General features: G+C 63.3%; 1 protein-coding gene across 5 annotated transcripts in view; it reads right to left on the bottom strand.

Moving 5' to 3' along the window:
* Positions 1 to 19,479, bottom strand: part of GRAMD4 (GRAM domain containing 4) — an 81,562-nt gene that overhangs the window by 30,832 nt on the left and 31,251 nt on the right. For all 5 annotated transcript variants that reach the window (XM_067010440.1, XM_059081664.2, XM_067010442.1 and 2 more), the window contains exons 2-3: positions 18,629 to 18,839; positions 14,456 to 14,576 (exon numbers count right to left, since the gene is read on the bottom strand). In XM_067010440.1, coding sequence (XP_066866541.1) covers positions 14,456 to 14,576; positions 18,629 to 18,790 — 283 coding nt within the window. In that variant the 5' untranslated portion in view covers positions 18,791 to 18,839. The remainder of the gene's footprint in view (positions 1 to 14,455; positions 14,577 to 18,628; positions 18,840 to 19,479) is intronic.

The raw sequence follows: 19,479 nt of genomic DNA, 5'->3' as shown, positions 1-19,479 counted from the left end.
CCACTCCTCAGCATCTCAAAGATGTGGCCCTGGAGGAGTCACCGCCCACCCGGGACAGGCAGGCCCCAGACTCACGGAGGGCAGAGGACCTGGCGCTACGAAGAGGCACCCGAGGCCGCCGCCACACCCCTCGCTCAGCTCCAGCGGGGCCCTAGGGCCAGGCTGCCCACGTGGTGCAGGGACACAGCCACGGCAGCCGCGGCGCATGCCGCGGCCCAGCTACAAAGCCACGTGGAGCCACATCCTCAGCAGACACCCATTCCCCACGCGACAGCGTGTCGAGGGCCAAGACCAGAGATCGGCGCCTCCGTGGGCAGCTGCTTTGGGCCGATGATCCCGTTTCCGCTTTTCTGCAAACAGCTAAAGTTGCAAAACAAACCTGACGGCCTGGGCCAGGCTGAACCAGAGCAGCTCAGAGACCGCATCGGCCACTCCACCAGTGAGCACTGGGCAGCCTCGTGCACCAGGCACGCTCCGGACACTTGTGATAAAGGAGTGACCCAACAGAGAGCCACCATCGGCGGTGGGGTGGGGGGGGAGGGCAGGTTGGTCCGTAGGAACAGCCCCTTTCAGTGAGCCGGAGCCGAGGGCAAACGTGAGCAGGGCTGCGTGCGGAGAAGGATCGAGCCCCGTGCACCTGAGAGGGGAGCGTCCAGGCAGCAGGGGTAGCGCCTGCCAGCGTCCCCGAGATGGTCCCGGGCAAGGGACCACACGGGCTCCCATGGGGCGGGGCTGTGCTCGCCCACCTGCAGCTCAGCCTGCGGTCAGTATGCTCTCCCCCGAGACCCAGCTCCCCAGGTCGCTTGGTGACAATGACAACAGCCTACACTGGTGAGGCACTGGCTCCCGAGCGCCCTCTGCAGGGTGTAACTCAGCAGCAGCTGCAAGCACAGGGCCCACCCGACCCTACGGGTGCCGCCCGCTCCGGCCCGGCACCGGGAGCTCCAGCAGGTGGGCCTCTGTGCCCGGCCCGCGGCGTCCACAGCGCGGGAGCCCTCGGGGAGCGTCAGCCGGCGGCAGGATGAACCCCGGCTGCCCAGCCCACGGCCCCCGCCAGCCATGTCCAAGGGGGGCCTTTTCAACAGCCTCGGGGAAAACGGACCGAGCAACCCCCCGGACAGAGGAACATGAACTCTGACAACGGTGACAGAGGGACGACCCTCCCCGGGCCCGGGCGGTTCCGAGCCGACAGCGCGACGGCCCGGGGTCAGGGTCACCGGCCTGCCGGTGGGACCGAGGCTGGTGTACGTGCAGCGGCGGGCTCCAGGGTCTGGCTGAGGGTCAGCCCCGCGTGTGGCGTGTGGCAGCCATGGTGCGGGTGGCACAGGCCACCCCAATCGTGGGGTTGACAGGCTGCAATGGCAACTCCCACGGGAGAAGCCTCACTTGGGCAAGTCCCGAAACGCATTCCTGAGACCTCAGGATGGGACCAACTAATTCACCAAAATCAGGGCCGTTGACTGGAGCCCAGGGGAGGCCAGGATCCGCTGCCCTCGCTGGCCTGGAACCTGCTCTCTGGACAGGACGGGGCTCAGGGGGACCCAGCGGGTTCCTCTCCTGTCCTGGCCACCTCACCAGACCTGGGGACACAGGGCCGAGCCCAAGACCCCGAAATTCAGGCCAAGGTCGGTGTGACAGCCCCAGGTCCCAGAAACAGACGGGCTGGCGGAGCGGCCGTGTCTACACGGCAGCCACCCCGCCCCGTGCAGGCAGAGCCATGGGGTGACCCTGCTGCCTCTTGGGGGCGTCCAGGGTGGGGGCAGGAAGGAGAGGCGCCAGCCCCACCTCCCACCTGGGCAGTTCAGGACTCGCCCCATTTTGCCCCTAACAAGGGGCAGATACTGAGGTTTGCCGAGTGCCGGGACCCACGTGCTCGGTAAATATTTGGAGTCCTCGGGGCCTCCCGCGCTGCCCCTCCTGCTGGGCTCTGTCTGCCCTGATCTGGGCATGTGGCCCTGTGGTCCCTCCCACCCCTCGGGAGAAGACCCTCCAGACAAGGGGGCTGGGAGGACACCACACCAAGCCCACAGGGAGCCATCCCACCTGGCTCCTGTTAGCCACGGTCTCCTCCAGAGACACCCCCCCCCTTCGGTCCTGGGCTGAAGCAGCACGGCCCTCGTGCCACCTAGTTTCCCTGAGGACCATGGCCTCCCAACCCACTGGACTTGGTGCCTCCCAGGGGCACAGAAGAGACTCTGGAAAGGGGCTGCACAAAGCAGGGGACCGGGGGGAGGGGCCAGCCTCTGCCTAGGGCCTGGGGGACATTTCCAAGTCAGGACTCAGAAGCAGAGTCCGGCCGCGGCCAGACACTGAGCGAACAGCAGCCACGGAGATGGGAGACAGGAAAGCAGGGACCCCTGCTCCAGGGCTGCAGGAAGCCAGGCCTCGGGCCCCCAGCCCCAAGAGGGCTACGCACCCAACCCCTCTCAGTGTGGCTTATTTACAGCAGAGGGGCCCCGTGCCAGGTGCGGACGGGCAGGGCCCTCAGCCTCACGTGTCGGGGTTCTTCCCCAAACGCACCCGCTCTCATCTCAGCTCGCACCCTGCTTCCTAACTGGCACCCCAGCTCTCCTCACGCCCTCCAGTCTGGCTCCAAACAGCGGTCAGAGGCTCCTCTAAAGTGTTAAGTCAGAACCTGACACTGTTCTGCCCAAACTGGCCACACAGGGAGCCCTTCCAGCCTGAGGCCCCACCCCACCCCCCCGCCACTGCGACGCCCTCTGCTCTGGCTTTCACCTCTGCTCTTTGGGTTCAAGCCACAGGAGCCTTCTCTCAGGTGCCCGAATGCCTCCCCAGTCAGACCCCGCCCCAGGACCTTTGCACATGCTGGTGCCCCTCGACTTCGGGGCTGGCTCAAGCGCCATTTTCCCCCAGAGAGACCCCCCCCCGACCCCCTCCCATCTTATGTGGCCCTTTGTCATCTTCTCTTGTGGGTCTTGCTTTTTCCTGTCAGGGACAACACGGGTCCTCCCCAGGGTGCTGGGAGGGGATTCCCTCAGGTGACACAGCTCCACGGGGAGGGGCTCAGCCACCATGACCCCTGGTAAGCACGCCACATTCCTAAGTCACATTCAGCTGCAGGACGCCCCAACTCAGGCCCCAGAGAGAGGACGCCGTCTGATTCACTGTCTGTGACGGCCCAGGACCCAGCCTGGCTCGAGGGGAAGCCAGGAGAGATGCGGTGAACGGACACTGGGCGGTGGGGACAGCACAGCAAGTGCTCAGCAAGTGCACTGCAGGACGCGCGCACCAGGCTGGTGGAGAACCAGGCAGAGAGGACACCAGTAGGAGGGGAGGGCCACGGCGGGAATTCAGCCAACAGTGCCAAGAGTGAGTGGCCGGCCACCAGCATCCGAGGGACGTCTGCATCCTGCATGCCAGGCACGCGGGCCCCAAACCTCGGGCCTCAGCCTCCCCGCGCCTCGGACGGGGGGGCTCCCGGGGACCCTGGCCCTGAGGACTCAAGGGCATTCAGAGTCCCCTCCCCACCTGTGATGTCCCTGCACACAGAGCACCTGCTGGGAGGTGGCGGGGGGCACTCAGACGAGCGGGGGTCCAGAGCCCTGACACGTAATCCGCTCAGGAGCCCCAGCCTCCACGGGGACCTCTGCCCCGCCCCACACCAAGTAAGCCTGGTTGTGCGGAGAAGCCACCGCCTGCACACACAACTCCGCGAGCAAATACTCTCTGTGCGAGTATAACGCGCCAGGCTCTGTCAAAGTGGGGGCGCTGCCGTGACTGGGCACCCACACCCTGCCCGCAGTGGGCATCTGGTGGTGCCCCAGGCACCTCGCCTGCGTGAACTGACCCCAGGGCCGCCCCGGTGCAGCGTCCTGCTGGACCCTGGACCCTCGGGAGGCGGGTCTCCTGTCCCGACGCAGGCGGGGCCCCGGGGCCGCGTGGAGACCCTCTGCCTTCCTGAGCGCCCGCGGAGCGCTGCTCAGCCCCGCCTGCGGGACCCACTTCGGAGGCCTCTCCACGGAGGGCCTGGCTTACCGCAGGTGCTCAGTGGAGGCTCGCCGGGTGAGGAGTGGGCGAAGCTCCCAGGGAGCCCCCCCCGGAGACCTGCCCCCCGAGCTCCGGGCGGCCGGCCCTCCGCAGCAGTGAGAGTGCGTCCCCGGGGGGCCACCTCGGGCTCGGCCGGGAGTGCAGGGGCTCCCCACCACCCCTCGAGGACAGGCACGGGCGGACTCGCGGGCCAGGGAGCTTCACGGGGGGAAAACAGAGGTGAGGGGCTTCACGCCCCCGCAGCCTTGCTCCTGGGAGCCAAGGTCGGGGTGTTGGGTGCTTTCCCATCTGCTCCTCTGAGCCCCATCACCCGCACACACTCCGGTCACCTCTGCGGACCTGAAGGTCAAGGCAGCCCCAGACGCCTCCTCATCCACAGCGTCAGCAGCAGGAAACCCGCGCCCCTGACCTCCCTTCCCCACACGCCACTCACCCGCGAGGGGTCAAGTGCGGCTGGTTCCCGCCCTGGGGAGACGGTCAGCCAGGCCGCTGTGGACACGTGTGGACACACAGCTCCCGTCCCAAGCTCCGGGGATGCTCCTCGCCTGCTTGCAAGCGTGCCTGGGACTCCAGTCCTGGAGGCGAGGGGGCCTCAGGCCGTGTCCTCTTAACCTGGGCTCCTGACAACGCCGCCTCGGCCCTGCCCTTCCCACGGGCACCATCCCCCCTCAAGCTGCCCCTTGCTCTCCCGGGCCTTCCCGGGGTGGGCACTCCGTGGAGTGAGACCAGCGGGCTCCTCCCTCCTGCCGGGAACCCCCGCAGCCCTGCCCTCCTCACTCCTCAACACCACCCCCCCAAGCCAGTGAGGGGACAGCGGCCCCGCAGACGAGGACGCTTGAGTACAGCCTGGCAAATCCACTCGTCCCAGTTCACAGCAAACGTGAGAAGCCTTCCCGCCTCTTCCAGGTGCCTCCTCTCCTGGGGCCACAAAGACAGCTAGATAAATAAAACCTGTCAGCATTCTGATCACTTCTCTCCTACGAGGCTTTCTCTGAGCAAATGGCTGCCCCCCAAGGCCACGCAACTCTCCCTACATCAGACCCCACGGCGGTGGCTATTATGGGTCTGCTACGAGGCTTTCTCTGAGCAAATGGCTGCCCCCCAAGGCCACGCAACTCTCCCTACATCAGACCCCACGGCGGTGGCTATTATGGGTCTGCTCCGGCAAAATATTGAGGTCAACTGCAGTGCAGAGCATAGCTGGCTCCCTGCATAGGACAAAGATGATACAGATGCCTGCAATCGATTTTCCTCCTCCTCTCGGGTAGAGAAGAAACAGGAGGCCAACTTCCCGCCAGGCAGAAAGCGCTGAGCTGGTCACTCAGAAGGTGGCCTCGTCTTGCGCAGCCCCCCAGCGAGACCCCTGTTCCCCAGGGGCTGTCAGGGCCCGTGGCAGCTGGCCTCCGGCCCCCGGGGCTCTCCTCGGGCTGCCCTCCAGACTCAGAGCCCAGCTCATGGCCTCTTCCGCAGCGGCCTGGCCTTCCGGTCACCGGCCCCGGATACCACCTGGGGCAGCCAAGGGCTCCCCGTGTGCCCCTGCTCCGCCAGGCGGGGGCCGGGAGGCTCTCCTGCAGGTGGGGGCAGGGGTGCAATGCCACACACAGGGCCCCCCCGCGTTGACTTCCTACTGCTGCTGTAATGAGTGACGACAGACAGAGCGGAAGAGTGTGCCCCCTTACAGCTCTGGAGGTCAGAGTCTGAAATGGGTCTCGAGGGGCTCAAGTCAAGGTGTGGGCAGGGCTGGCTCCAGGAGAAAAGTCCACTTCCCGGCCCTTTCTGCTTCTAGAGGCACCCACGTTCCTTGGCCGCTGACCCCTCGCCATCAGGGACATCACCCCGACCTCTGATTCCACTGTCGACCCTCCTCCTCTTTCCCTGACCCCCCCGCCTCCCTCTCATGAGGACCCCGTGACGACACCGGGTGCCCCTGGACAACCCAGGCCCATCTCCCCATCTCAGGCCCTCAACTCAATCACGTCTGCAAAGGCCCTCTGGCCACGTAAGGTGACACAGTCACAGGTTCTGGTGATCAGGATGGGGACACCGTGGGGAGCCACGATTCTGCCCGCCACACACCCCCTGAGACAATACCCTCAGGTCAAGGAGGCTGAGCGGGCTCTGGGAGGGGGGACAATCCCCCCCTCTTTCCAACAAGCCCAGAGAGGGCCTTCCCGCCCCCAGAGACTCCACAGGCCGTGAGAGGAGCCCTCCTTTAGCAGGCCAAGTGGCCCCCGGGGGGCGCTGGGGGTGCCGGCTGGCCCCCTCCCTCGCATCCCTCCGCTCCGCACCTCCGGCTGTGCCCCTGGTGCCCCCACTGCCTTGGCCAAACCCTCACAGTAAGCAGTGCCAGCGCAGAGCATCCTGGAGTCATGCCTGCCCCGAGCCCACGACCTTCCACGAGCGTGTCCTGACACAGGCCCGCTCTGGGGCCACCCTCCTGAGCCTCTCTGCACCTCTGCAGCCACGCAGGTGGGCCAGCAAAGGCCGCTTCATACCTGCCGGCGCCTAAGTCACAGGCAGGGGTCCCAGGAGTAGGAGCCGCAGCCCGGCAGGGCGGGAAGGGCCTCTGCACCAGCGGTCCCCGCCCAGCAGGACACCCACGTGAGCGAAGCCCAGCAGCCAGGTGCGTGGCCCCGAAGGGCAACCAGGGCCAGCTCCGCGGGGGGTGCAGCCTGCTCCCGCCCACCTCCCACAAGAGCAGGCGGGCAGCGGGGAGAAGGCGGAGGCCCGGGCTGCTCTGTGAGCCCGGAGGGACACTCCCACAGGCGTCCAACGTGACTTTCTCAAGATCGGTCTCTGTATCCAAAACGGCCCCTTCACGCAGCCGAGTCCAAACAAACCTGAGCGTTTACTCTAACAGGAACTTCCAGGGGCCCCAACCAGCGTGGCGGCAAACCAGCGCTTTCAAATGGGGAGGCAAAATGAGTTACAGGTGCAGAGCCCCGCACGCAGGAAAGCAGCCCCTCGTGGCAAAGCGTTTCTTGCAGCGCCCACCCACCAGGATGGCCGGCCCACCCACGTGGCCCAGCCTTCGTGCCTCCCCAAGTCTACGAGGAAAAGGGCAGGGACAGCACCTGACCAGCGATTCCAGGCGCACCCCTATCGGCCCACGGCCACCCTGACTGGCTCAGGGAGACAGAGGGGACGCCCGGGCTCACGCCCACCCAAGCCCAGGCAGCAAGGCCAGAGCCCAGCCCACTACCCCAGCCCCCAGGGAAGCCACCAGGAGGAAGGAACACAGCTTTGAGGCTATTTTTAAACCTGTAAAAGTAGAACTCTCAAGCAAGAGTCCTCTTGGCACACAATTCAACAGGCCCAGCCACAGCCAAAAATAAAAAATCAAGTGATAATCCTTAAATAAAACTCCTTCCCACCGGCCAGGTGTGCAAATGCAGGGACCACTTGCAAAGCTGTTTCTGGGTCCAGGCTGCACACCTGGAGGCCCCACCCCGCGGTCCTAGGCCCTGCCCTTCACCTCCCTCCTCAGCTCTCCCCAAACTGAACTCTCCCGGCCTCCCAGCTTAATTTGGATCCCCCCCCGGACCTCTAGAAAGGTCCGACCTCGGACCTTTCTCGAAGGCAGAGCCACGCCCTCCCGAAGTGCCAGGTATCGGGTCCTGAACGGAGGGCATGCTTGCAGCAACCAGTTAAAGAAACAGCCAAGTCAACCCCCTCCCTTCCTGCACCCTCTCCCCTCGAGGAAAACGGTTCATCACGGGAAAGGCCGTGCTTTCGTGGTAAACTTCCGTCTGCAATTTTCCCCGGCGTTTACTCACCGCTGTGTTACTTGCCGCTGGACACAGAGGTACAGTTTATGGGACGACGAACAAACCATCGCCCACCACACCGGTGGCCTGGTCAGCAGGAAGGGGTGCCGCTTTAAGCTCTTACGTGCCCACACGACAGGCTGCAGAGCCTAGATGCTGGCACACCACTGCCTTTCACATACATTTTAGGAAACTGACTGGGGGTCTGGGGTGAAGAAGCGGCGCGTTAAAACGGTTCCCCGTGTAAAATAAGAAGGAACGGGATCCCAGCCAGCGCTTCCACCCAGAACAGCTGATGTTCAGGAACCGATGACCGCCTTTCAGCAAGAGGTGGCGCGCTGCTCTGACGGCCAAGGTCCGGGCTCCAGGGCCCTGGCCAGCACCGAACCAGGAAATATGTGTGTGCCCAGCCCCCAGCCCCGCTCCACCTTCTGCCCGAACACTCGGGGCCCAGGCAGGGGACGTGCTCTGCTGGGCGCTGAGCCAGGGCTGCCTGGTGGGCCGGCTCGCCTCTGCCCAGCGAGGAGGCAGGGCCGGACATCTGCAGGGATAAGCAAGGAGCAGGTTCCCACTGGGCAGCAGGAGTGACCTAGAAATATGCAATTCAGAGCCAGCCCAGTGGGTCAGACACGCCATTTTCTTCGGGGCCAATTTCATTTTTTTCCCAGGTAAGTCCTCTATGATATGGACGTGCAGCCTCACCTCTGTCTTAATCTGCTGGTTATCCGATCTGTTTGCTCCCTTCCCGTCTGTCTGGGTCACCCATTTGCGGTCCTCACGAAAGGGCAGAAACCACTGGACAAGCGCATCAGTACAGGGTCAGAACTGTCCGACCCAGCCTCTGGCACTGGGAGTTTATCCTCTCAGCTCAACACCACTGAATACACAGGAGGAGCAGAGTGTTTTAAAAAAGCCAGGCCGGGACTTCCCTGGTGGCACAGCGGTTAAGAATCCACCTGCCAGTGCAGGGAAGACAGGTTCGAGCCCTGGTCCGGGAGGATCCCATGTGCCGCGGAGCAACTAAGCCCATGTACCACGACTACTGAGCCTGCGCTCTAGAGCCCGCGAGCCACAACTACTGAAGCCCACGCGCCTAGAGCCCGTGCTCCGCAACAAGAGAAGCCACCGCAATGAGAAGCCCGCGCGCTGCAACGAAGAGTAGCCCCCGCTCACCGCAACTAGAGAAAAGCCCATGCGCAGCAACGAAGACCCAACGCAGCCATAAATAAATACACAAATTTATATATTTTTTAAAAAGCCAGACCCCCCAGAGGGACATCTGCAGGCCCGGGCCCAAAGGGGCGGGGTCCGGAGGTATCAGATCAACGCCACACCTAACCCATCCCCGGCCAGCTTCAGGTGGCTGCCCCATCGGACGCCCCGAGCGGCGGGCAGCTCCCGCGCTGCTGTTTTCAGTGGTGAGAAAGGGCGTCCTCAGCCAGAATCACCCAGACTGGCGCCCAGAAACTTCCTTCCCTCCAGGCCCCTCTGTTCAGCCCCGGCACCCAGAGGGAGGCCCTCGGGCCACAGGAGGCAGACGGCCACCCTCCTGCCGCCTCCCTGGCCACCTTCTCCAGGAAGCCCTCCCAGAGGGGTCACAGCTGGCCACACTGACCCACCGTGTGTTGGGGCAGGAAGGGGAGCTCCCGAGAGCAGGGCGGGGCTCAGGAGCACAGGGCCCCTTTCCCAGAGGCACCCTCCCCAGGAACCACCACAGTGTGTCTGGCACCTGTGTCGGTGGCTCAGAGATGATGGATCCCTGTCCCGAGGGCCCGCTCAGCCCCCAGGGTGTGGCCGAGGGGACCCCACCCTCCAGCACGTCCATCCAGAGAGGACACGTCAAGTGGGGAGGAAGCAACTGCTCGGCAACACAGACCCTGCACACGGGTCAGGGACCCTCGGGCTTGGCCCAGCACCCAGGAGGCCCCGGACCCCCGACACCCCATAAGCACTTTCCCTCTAAGCTCCATATTCCGTGCCAAGTCGCTTTCGGGAAGAGCCTGTGTGAGCAGCTGACGATGCTGGAGAATCTCCCTTCCCAGAGCCTGCACCCAGCAGGTGATCGATAAATGCACACTTTTGCTCAGAAACTACGGGGGAGGGGGAGTGTGTGTTTGTGCTCAAAAAGCAGCAACAACCGAAATGCATTTCGGGCCAAATGAAAACGGATGATGCTTTTCATTTATTTATGTGCTTCTTTAACAAATTTAGGATCCTGCCCCCAGTCCCGAGCCAGGACGCATTTCCATTTCCCACTCTTCATCCTCTGCCATCTTCTCTCGGGAACATTTGTGCTCTTCAATGTTTAATAACCGAAGAAAGCCGCTGTGAACCTGGGCTATTTCCTCTTCTCCGAGAAAAATAACAGCTGCCGCTGGAGAAAAAGTACTACAGGTATAATTAAATGGAACTCTGACACTGACCACCTAGGCGTCCTACGGATGGGGGCAACCAGGCCCCGAATGGTGAAAGGTCCGTGGCTACCTGATCACCCAGCGCCGAGTCAGGAACCAGAAGCGTGGGCCCCAACTCCAGAGCAACGCTCCCCATCACCGCGGCCCCCTGCAGAGCAGGCGTGGCCACCCTAGCGCACAGATGCAGGCACAGCAGCGGCCAAAACATCTCTGTGGGTCCCGAGGGGGGGACGACATCCTTTCTCCCACGCTGCACTCCCCTGGGTACTGAGACGGAGGAGAGAGCGCAGGGAGGGACAGTCTCTCTGTGCCAACTCCAGCTCTGACCAGGGTTTCCCTGCAAGGCATCCCTCCAAGCACTGAGCTCCCATTAGATCCAGGGCATCAGGCTAGATCATCAGGGTATAGAAGTAAGTGTGGCCCATGCACTCGAGGCACAGACCGCCTGCTAAGAAGCACCCGTAACTGTGTGACAGGGAACAGGGAGCAGGCAGGTCACCCACACCCTACAGCCACAGGGCAGATGCAGATGGAACACGGAACAGCTTCGAGAACCGTTCTGGAGGGACCTCCAGGACGTGACGTCGGTGTGGGGAAAGGGCAAACGCACCAACGTGTATCTGAGGGGGGAGGTAGGCCAAATATACACATCTGCTTCTCTAGAAGTTCAATGGAAGGATATAGGCTGTACGATTAAAAGACAACTGGTTATCTACAGGGGAAGAGAAGGAATGAGGGTTACAGGGAGAGAAACCTGATCTCTCTGAAAATACCCTGACTTTGGAACCATGGAAACAATTTTAGATAACTACAAAAATTAATTTAATTCTTTAAAAATTAACTTTTATTGGAATATAGTTGCTTTACAATATTAATTTTTAAAGAAGCCAAACAAAACTCTCTACAACATGCATATGGGGACAAAATGACATCACAGACCTCCTGGTCAGATGCTCTGTGGACACAGCATCATACCTGTGACACTCTGACCTGAGTCTCATCCTGAAGAAACAACAGACAAACCCGGACCAGAAGTGGGTCTATCTGAGCACCAATGAGATGATAACCATGGCGATTAAGACTCATTAAACTGTGTTTAAATCCATGATCTCATGACACCAAAACCCCCCCACAAAAGCCCGACACCCTCACCCTCTGGAGGCTGCTCTACGCAGAGAACCAACTCTTTATTCTGAAAGCTGGAAACATCAAGGAAAAATTCAAGCATGTCTCCTGCCTTTCCTATACGAACTACGTCTTGGGGCAACCAAAGAGTTAAGTTTTCAGAAATATGTTGGGTTAATAAATGGAGAAAGAATGTCAGAAGTCGAAAATTACCATCTGCAACCTCTAATGAGATGATGGATGGAAGCCATAATGACCCAGGTCCCGATACAGGACAAAAGAAATGGCCTCAGGAAAGCACGCACCTCCACCACCACCACAGGGGAGGGAGTCCTCCCAAAGACTGCCCCCACCCCACCAGCACCGAGGGACCGGGGACACGCTGGCTCACGTGTCGGGACCACAGGGGATGCGCTCAGCAAGGTCCAGGGTGGAGACCCCACCCACAGACGGCCTGGTTTCCTCAACAAAGAGCAAAGACAGATGCAGGGAGAACGGGCAGAGTAAAAGACAGGAGAGGTACCTCTACCAGTCACAACCTATGGACCTTGTTTGATTCCAGAGTTGCCCAAAAAAATCACCAGACAACGGGGGAAATTGGAGCTTAAGTCGGGCATCTGATGATATTCAAGAGAAATTTGATTTTTTTATCTTGTAATACTGGACTCAGGACTTTTGTTTTTAAAACAGAATGAGGGACTTCCCTGGCGGTCCAGCGGTTAGAGCTCTGTGCTTCCACCGCAGGGGCCACGGGTTTGATCCCTGGTCGGGGAACTAAGATCCCGTGAGCCGCGCGGCACGGCCAAAAAACAAAAACCAAAACCCATGATGAGCTATCTACTAAAATATTTATGGGTCAAATGACTGGATGCTGGCTGGGATTTGCTTCAGAAGACCTGGGGGAGACGGGCTGTAGGTGGGGGCTTGGAGGGAACCAGCCTGGCCGTGAGCCGATTCTGGCTGAAAGCGACGGCAGGTGCGTGAGAGGCACGTTACACCACGTCCTCTATTTCTGAGCCATCTGAAATTTCCCATAACTAAAAAAAAAAAAATGCCCATAATTATTACCTTCCCCATCCGGCCCCGAGCCGCCAAAGTGGAGCTCTGCACTTTTACAACGTGAGCTACCCGCTGTTTCACTCTCCTGGTAAAACACGGGGGGCAGAGCCCGCGGGCCGGTCCAGGACGCCAGCGATGCCGACCCGGAGCCGGGCGGCCTCTTTCCTTTTCCTCTTTTCAGCACAGAGCAGGGCGGCCCCAGACAGGCGTCCCTGTGGGTGGCTGCGGTCCTGCCCACCCGGCCACCTGGTGGGCGCCCACTCCCCGCCCGCCCCGCCCGCAACGCCTTCTCCTGGAAGCCTCACGCTGTCCCTCCCCGGCCGGGGTCGGGGGCTCTCGCAGACCCTTCCCCTGCGGTTGAGAGCCCCTGACTCTGCAGGTCCCTCGAACCCCGCGAAGCCACCAATGTCCTCCGCGTGACCCACCGAAGGCGCTTCCACAAGTCTCCACCCGCGGCTGCCTCGAGCAGGGCCGTCCAGCTCCGCCGCCCAGCACAGCCTCCGCCCAGCGGGGCCTGCTCGGCACCGGTGCGACCACCCGGGCTGCCCCGCCATGCACGCCGAGCCGCCCCGCGGGAGCTCGGCAAAGGCCGAGGCCGCGGGCACCAGGGCCTGACAGCGCAGGCAGTCCCAGCAGACCCAGCCCGGCCCCGTCTCCCCAGCCAGATCAGCCGCAACCTCAGACCGCGGGGAGACTGAGTCACTCCACAGCGCCGTCCTCAGAACCTCGGTGCTCCGGGCCCTGCGGGCAAGCGCTGGCCGGCGGGGTGCAGACGGGCACACGCCCACAGCTCGTGCGCGTACACACGTGCGGGCACACGCACGCTCGCCCAGGGAGGTACTGACCAGCAAGAGGGGCCTGGGGGGAGACGGGGCTGCAGCACGCGGTGGCTGGAAGGTGCACAGAAATGTAGTGAGAGCCACGCCGCCTACTTCTGGGAGAAGAAGGCAGGCCCCCAAGGCTTCCCGCCGCGGCGCTGACACCCCGCCTTCGTTTGCAGGCAACAGGCCCCGCGTGCTGCACGGGCGGCACGGCCGGGCTGCCCACGGCTGGAGCTCAGATGACACTTGTCACATAAACAAGGGAGACACTAGACGAAAGAGGGAGGGGACTCAGGTGGGGACAGAGGGCGGGTGCCTGCGGTCGAGCCAGGGCACCGGCTGCTTGGTCCCAGGTGTCACAGGGAGACCCCAGCTGGGCACGATGCCCAAGGGAGGTGCCTTGCCCTGGGCCCTTCCTCTTGGGCCCTGGCAGCTCTCCTCCTCGTGGCCCAGACGTGACTGGCTCTGGGCACACAGGGGCGAAGCTGCTCCTTTCTCCCTGTATTTTTTCCCTAATAGTATTGCCCACACCCTGCTGTCAGCTGCAAAAACACTGTGTCACATGCGTGGGCTTCAGGGCTAGTCCGCCTGGTTTAAACCCCCTGCTAGTCAGAAGACTTAACCTACCAGTAGGATCATTTTTCTTAGCCCTGGTGCCTCCATTTCCTCGTCTGCAAGGCAGGACAGAGGGGTGGTGAGAGGAGCAAAGGCAACTCATCAAATGAGATCATCTCTGGGAGGACCCCGCAGGCCCTTCCAGAACCATCTCTACTATCATCACTACCCAGAGGCCAAAACCCCCAGCAGGAGGGCCGACAGTTAAGCAACACAAATGCCAAATGCCAAGGTAGCCATGCCCGCGGCCAACAGGCAACGAAACCCCACCGTGCCCCCTCCCACGCTCCCTCCGTGATGTGCGAACTGCACAGAACAGAAAATTTCAGATTCCTCCGAAAAGCCCCATTACGTGCCGAGTTAACCATGGCCATGCACCGGATTCACTAAAATAAAGAGAATTTCCAGGGGACGTCTTACTCCTTCCCCAGCGACACTCTCGTCCACCTCAGAGTAAAGGCATCGCAGCCACCCGGACAGGAGTGCTGAGCTTCACGGAGCAGCGAAAGGGAGATGCAGACTCAGGAGGCAAAAGGCCGCGTGGGGACGTCCACACCCATCGTCCCCCGCTGCTGGCCTGGGGCCGCCTGCTGTGATCCAGCCGCACAGCGTCCCCTCTGCCCCACCCGTCCCTACTGGTACTCACGTAAGAAGTGTTTTTCCAATAAGGCGATTTCCAGGTGACCTTTGATCTCATTTAAGCGATCAAACTCTGTCCGGTTAAAGTCCTGGACTCCTGCAGCCATGATGAGGGTCCCTGGGCCAGCCTGGAAGGAAAACAACCCAGAGCTCAGAGGAGCCTCCCGGAAGCCTCCTGGGTCCACATCGACCAGTTCTCTAAGGGGTACCCCCAAGGACCCCGGGGTCTAGAAGGGCTGGTCCACAGGGCCACCGGCCCAGGAGGACACTGGCTCTGCCTTAGAACTCGCATCAGTTCACCTCGGCTTCGCCTGTCGGTGGAAGGGACATTTCAGAGCCCCGTGAGGCCGACTTTCAGCAACAGTAAAGGCAAAACCGGAAGCGTGACGCTAAGCCTCTTGACGGTTGCAACAGGAGGAGGGTGGGCCTGGCCACGGGGCCTGTCGCCCTCCTGCCCCGGGAGGGGCAGCAACAGGGGTCCGGGGAGGTGGGGCAGGGCGTGAGCGAACTCCAAACGGGGGCCTGTCCTCTCCCACAGAAGGCTAATTGAAGCCACCACCCACCATCCCACCGGGCCCAGGTAGGCTCCGGTTTCAGGCCACCGCTGCCCGCTGGAAAGGGGTGCGCACGTCGGCATAGCCAGGCCTGCCCGGGGCGCAGCAGGGCTGCCGGCTCACGTCCACCCCACCGCTGACCTGGGGAGGGCGGCACCTGAGTGCCCTGCCCCGCGACGGCGGGGATCTGACTCCCCAGTTTTGGTCTCCACGACCACGCCCCCAAGGCAGGGCGAGGAAGGGGACACCCGGCACGGACAGGGTCCCTGACAGCCCCGGTGACGGCTCCAGGCACAGGTCATCTGCTCGGAGGCCACACCCCAGGAGGCAGCAGCTCACACTGGGGAACAATGGGGGCCGGTAAGACCCTCTAGCCCGTGGCTGCCCTGTCCTGGCACGTGACCTCCTGGACTTTCAGCTGCTCTGGCTACCGGGGCATGAGGTCCCAGAGGGCAGGGACCAGGCCATGTTTACCTGCCCGCCCCGTGGGCCTGGCGGGGGCAGGTACGGGGAGACTGGGCTGCAGGCGAAAGGCAGGGTACGCCCCCTGCTCTGCGCGGGGAAGATGGCCCAGGCTCGCCCATTGGTCCCCGCAGATGAATCTGCCCCTGACGGCCCAACCCCAGCCTCGGCGCCCAAGGTGGTGGCCCCAGAGCAGAGGGCAGAGGCCGGCCCGCAAAGGCGGCTCTACGCTGACTCGGAAGCGGAACACTGGACTCCATTAGGACAGCGACTTCCCACCAAAGCAGGCAGGGCATCCCGCGGTTCGCAGCCCCGTCCGAACACGTGAATCCACATCCTCGGAAGGCTGTGACGTGTGTCAGTCTCTAAGCTGCTGGAATTAAGTTCACCAGGAACTTGCCCTAGAGCTTGAAGAGCTCCTACAGGGGCCCCCGGGGTCCAAGAGAGCCTGGGACCCTTGCGGCTTTGGCCGGACTCAGTGTCGAAGCTGCAGCAGCTCAGCTGGACGGCAGGGACGGTGAGGACCAGCTCTGGGGAGCCAGACAGCTGGAGGGGGTACCGATGCGGGTGGCAGGCACCGGGGGTGGTGCCCTGAAATCCTGGGGTCCAAACCCCTCCACGAGCCCCTTGGGTCCCTCCAGCTGTGACCACCTCTTTTCCGACTTGCCGAGAGCAACACTAAACTCGGGGTCGGGAGCCTGGACTCGGGACCAGCAAGGCCGCGGCGCTGCCGCCACAAAACCAGGGAGGTGGCCTGGCTGCTTCTTCCCGCAGCCTCCCTAGAAGCGCGTCTCTCCGCGAGGGACCGGCTTCGACCCCCGGCTCCTGCAGGCGTCGCCCACTCCACCTCCACGTGCGTGGGGTCTCTCCCTCTGCCACAGCTCTAGGGCTCTGGTCCTCTCCTCCTTGCCCCTCTCCTTACTGGCCTGTCCCCAACCACTCGGTGGACCCTGGCCTCAGACTCCTCATCTTTCTCTTCAACGGCCCTCCCCCGACCGCAGCCACACCCTGCCCTGGACATCACCCCACCTCCACCGCTGCGCCCCCCCTCGAGCCCGTCTGCCCGTCCAGGACCCCCTCCCTCCCCCCATTCCCCTCCCCCACCACGGGACCCAGATTCTACGCTCAACCACTGGGTCCGCTCTCCTCCTTCGCCCCAGGACACGGACGGGTTGCCCACAAAAAAGGACATAAGGGTGAAGCCTGACGCTACAGCACGATGGTCCCTGAGGACGTGGTGCTGAGACGGGCCAGTCACAGGGACAAAGGCGGCGGCAGCGGGGCTCACTCAGGCCGGAGCTGGAGGCGTCGGGTCGCAGACGGAGGGCAGACGGGGCCGGGGGCGGCCTGGAGGGGGAGCTGCGGAGCTGCTGTTTAACGCGGACCGAGTTTCAGTTTGGGAAGATGAACAAGTAGCTCTGGAGATGGATGGTGGGGATGGCCGCTCGGCAACGTGAATGTGCTTTAATGCCACCGAGCTGGACACTTAAAGACGGTTACGGCGGTCAGTTTGGTGTTATGCGCACGTTACCACAATTAAAAAAAAAAAAAGAATGAAGCCTAAACACAGGCAAAAAGGTGACCCACCTCCCTCGCAGGAAAAGCCACTCTTCACCCCTCGGGTTCGCAGAACAGAAACACCTGGGGACACCCCGTGCAGGTGGGCAAGGGCGCGGCACGCGGGCCCCTCGGGTGGCGGGGGAGGACACTGCACGCCCGCGGGAGGGTGCTGGCGACACACACACGACCCTGCCCGCACACCCGCGGTGACGCAGGCCACGCGGGCACGAGGCTCACGGGAGCGACCGAGTGCCCCTCAGGGGCAGAGGTTAAGTGAAGGACGGCACATCCCAGGGTGGGATGCTGGCCCGAGCCGCCGCCACAGAGAGAGCGGCCCGGGGGGGCGTGGAGGGGGCTGAGTGAGCGCGACAGCCATTTGTACGCACGGCCCCCGTGCTCGCCCCTCCCTCAGGCCCTCCCCTCGGCCCCTGCCGGCCGGCTGGACCCACCCCGACGTGGAGGCACCCCCTTCTTAGGACAGCGCCCGTGAGCCCCGCGATGTCCCGACAGGCAGGTGCTGATGGGCTGCATTAGGAGACGCATCACGCGAGGCCCTGGCCCGCACCGGGCACCACCTCTGCAGGGGACGCGGCTCCCAAGCAGGGCGCTCCCCTCCAGGCTCTGCAGCTCCAACCCTGCCCGACCGGATGGCTGGCGCTTAGGAGGCAGTGCCAATCAATTATTCATTCCCGCCAGGAGCAAACGCGCCGTCCCTGTTCTATTATAAAGCATCAATAATACAAGGAGCTGGGAAGGCGAGGGCTCATGGCCACATCTGGAAGGAAAACCGAGCTCAGGCGCTTGGGGAGGAACCCGCAGGCCACCAGATCCGGCGTCCACTCGGGCAGGGCAGCCACAGCTGGTGGGGGGCTGGATGGCTCTGGGCTTCTTCACTGCCAACAGGGAGGATTCGGGCAGCTGTGCCCACAGCGGGGAGCCCGGCGGTCACGCCTGGCCGGGGGTGGGGGCCACAGGAAGCCCACCCCACCCTGCTGCATGCCCACTGACAAAACACAAGCTTCCGGAAGGCAGGGCCTGCTCACGCCTGGTTCCCACCAGAGCCACGAAGCCCGCTGAGGAAACCTGCTCTCCAAATAAAGGGAGTCCACTGACGGGCCCGCAGGGGCCACTGTCCCCACGTGGCCTGCTGAGGCCCAGCCTGGGCTCGGCCAGCTGCCAGGGGTCGATGGCACGCACGCTGGGACGGTCAGGCAGAGCAGCCGGGCGCCCAGGGGCAGCTGCCCTCGGGCCAGGGGCCGGCAGCCTCCAGACAGCGCCCTGCGACCGCTCGAGCCAAACTCCCGGGCATCAGGCTGGGTGAGAAGTTCGCCGGCCACCCAGAAGACCAGCGAGGGAGGAAAAGAAAACCGGCCAACGGACAAACTACCCTCCGTCCGGGCATGAGCCCCCACCAGCGAGGCGGGCGGGGGGGGGACTTGGGGCGCGATGGGGGGCAGCCCCGGCTGTGTCTGACCGGCCGGGCAGGACACGGTCTACCCAAGCGCACGCTCGGCTTGGCCACCTGAGGGTGGGGACAGCCTCCACCCCCCGGCGGGGGCCCCGGCGCCGCGGCCACGCAGCGGAAAGGACACGGCGGTACTCACAGGGTCCTTCAACTCGTCGCTGTCCCGGGGCGAGGTCCGAGCTATCTTCAGGGGCGTTTCGTCTCCGCATTCGGTGTCTGAGGCGTTTGGAGACTCTGCTAGATCAAGGAAGTCATCTCTCTTGTGACCTCTGAACCTGATTCTGTCCAGCCTCCTTAGCATGTTCAGCACTGAGCCCCTCTGCTTTACCTTAACATGACGCTTGGAGTCCCTGCAAGACAGCAAGGGGGAGGCACGGTCACGGGGTCAGCCACCCGCCGGCCACCGCCCTCCTACACACGGCTCCAGGCCCCAGGCCCCAGCCCCTGGGCTGCCACCAGGCCCTGCCCTCAGGGAGCAGCCAGCCCCGCTATTCAGGGGCCCCGGGGCCCACAGGCTCCCGTCTTGTGCCCACCGGGCCGGGGCCCTCTGTCACCCCCATGCGGCTGGGCTGGCCGCTGAGCTCGGGCCCCTCTCGCCCACCCAGGCCAGCTCCCCCGCGCGCCCCACACAGCAGAAGGAAGCCACGTCTCTCGGTGGGACCTCCCAGCACAAAGACCTTCCCACACACGGCCAGTCAGGAGCCCAGCGCCCGCCCACCTGCCTCCTGAGCACAGCCCGCAAGCTGCCGGCGCTGGATCCCTCCAGCCTGGAGGGAGGGCAGCAGAGGCCTGGTGTGGTGTCTCTGCGTGCTGGCACGGAGGACACGTGTAAGTTCAAACGCACGTGCACACCAGGGATGGATGTCTACAGGGGCGCCCACTCCCCACATCTCTGACCCAACCCGGGCGGGAAAGCCCAGTGGGTGGGGCGTGGTGGCCTTCTGCACGTCCAGCCCACCTCACTCCCAAGCCCACGGCAGGGGCCATGCG

Source organism: Kogia breviceps, chromosome 12 (genome assembly GCF_026419965.1).
Source record: "Kogia breviceps isolate mKogBre1 chromosome 12, mKogBre1 haplotype 1, whole genome shotgun sequence".
NCBI classification, from domain to species: Eukaryota; Metazoa; Chordata; class Mammalia; order Artiodactyla; family Physeteridae; genus Kogia; species Kogia breviceps.
Note: the sequence above shows the minus strand (reverse complement) of the source record. Positions and strands in the feature narration are given on the sequence as shown.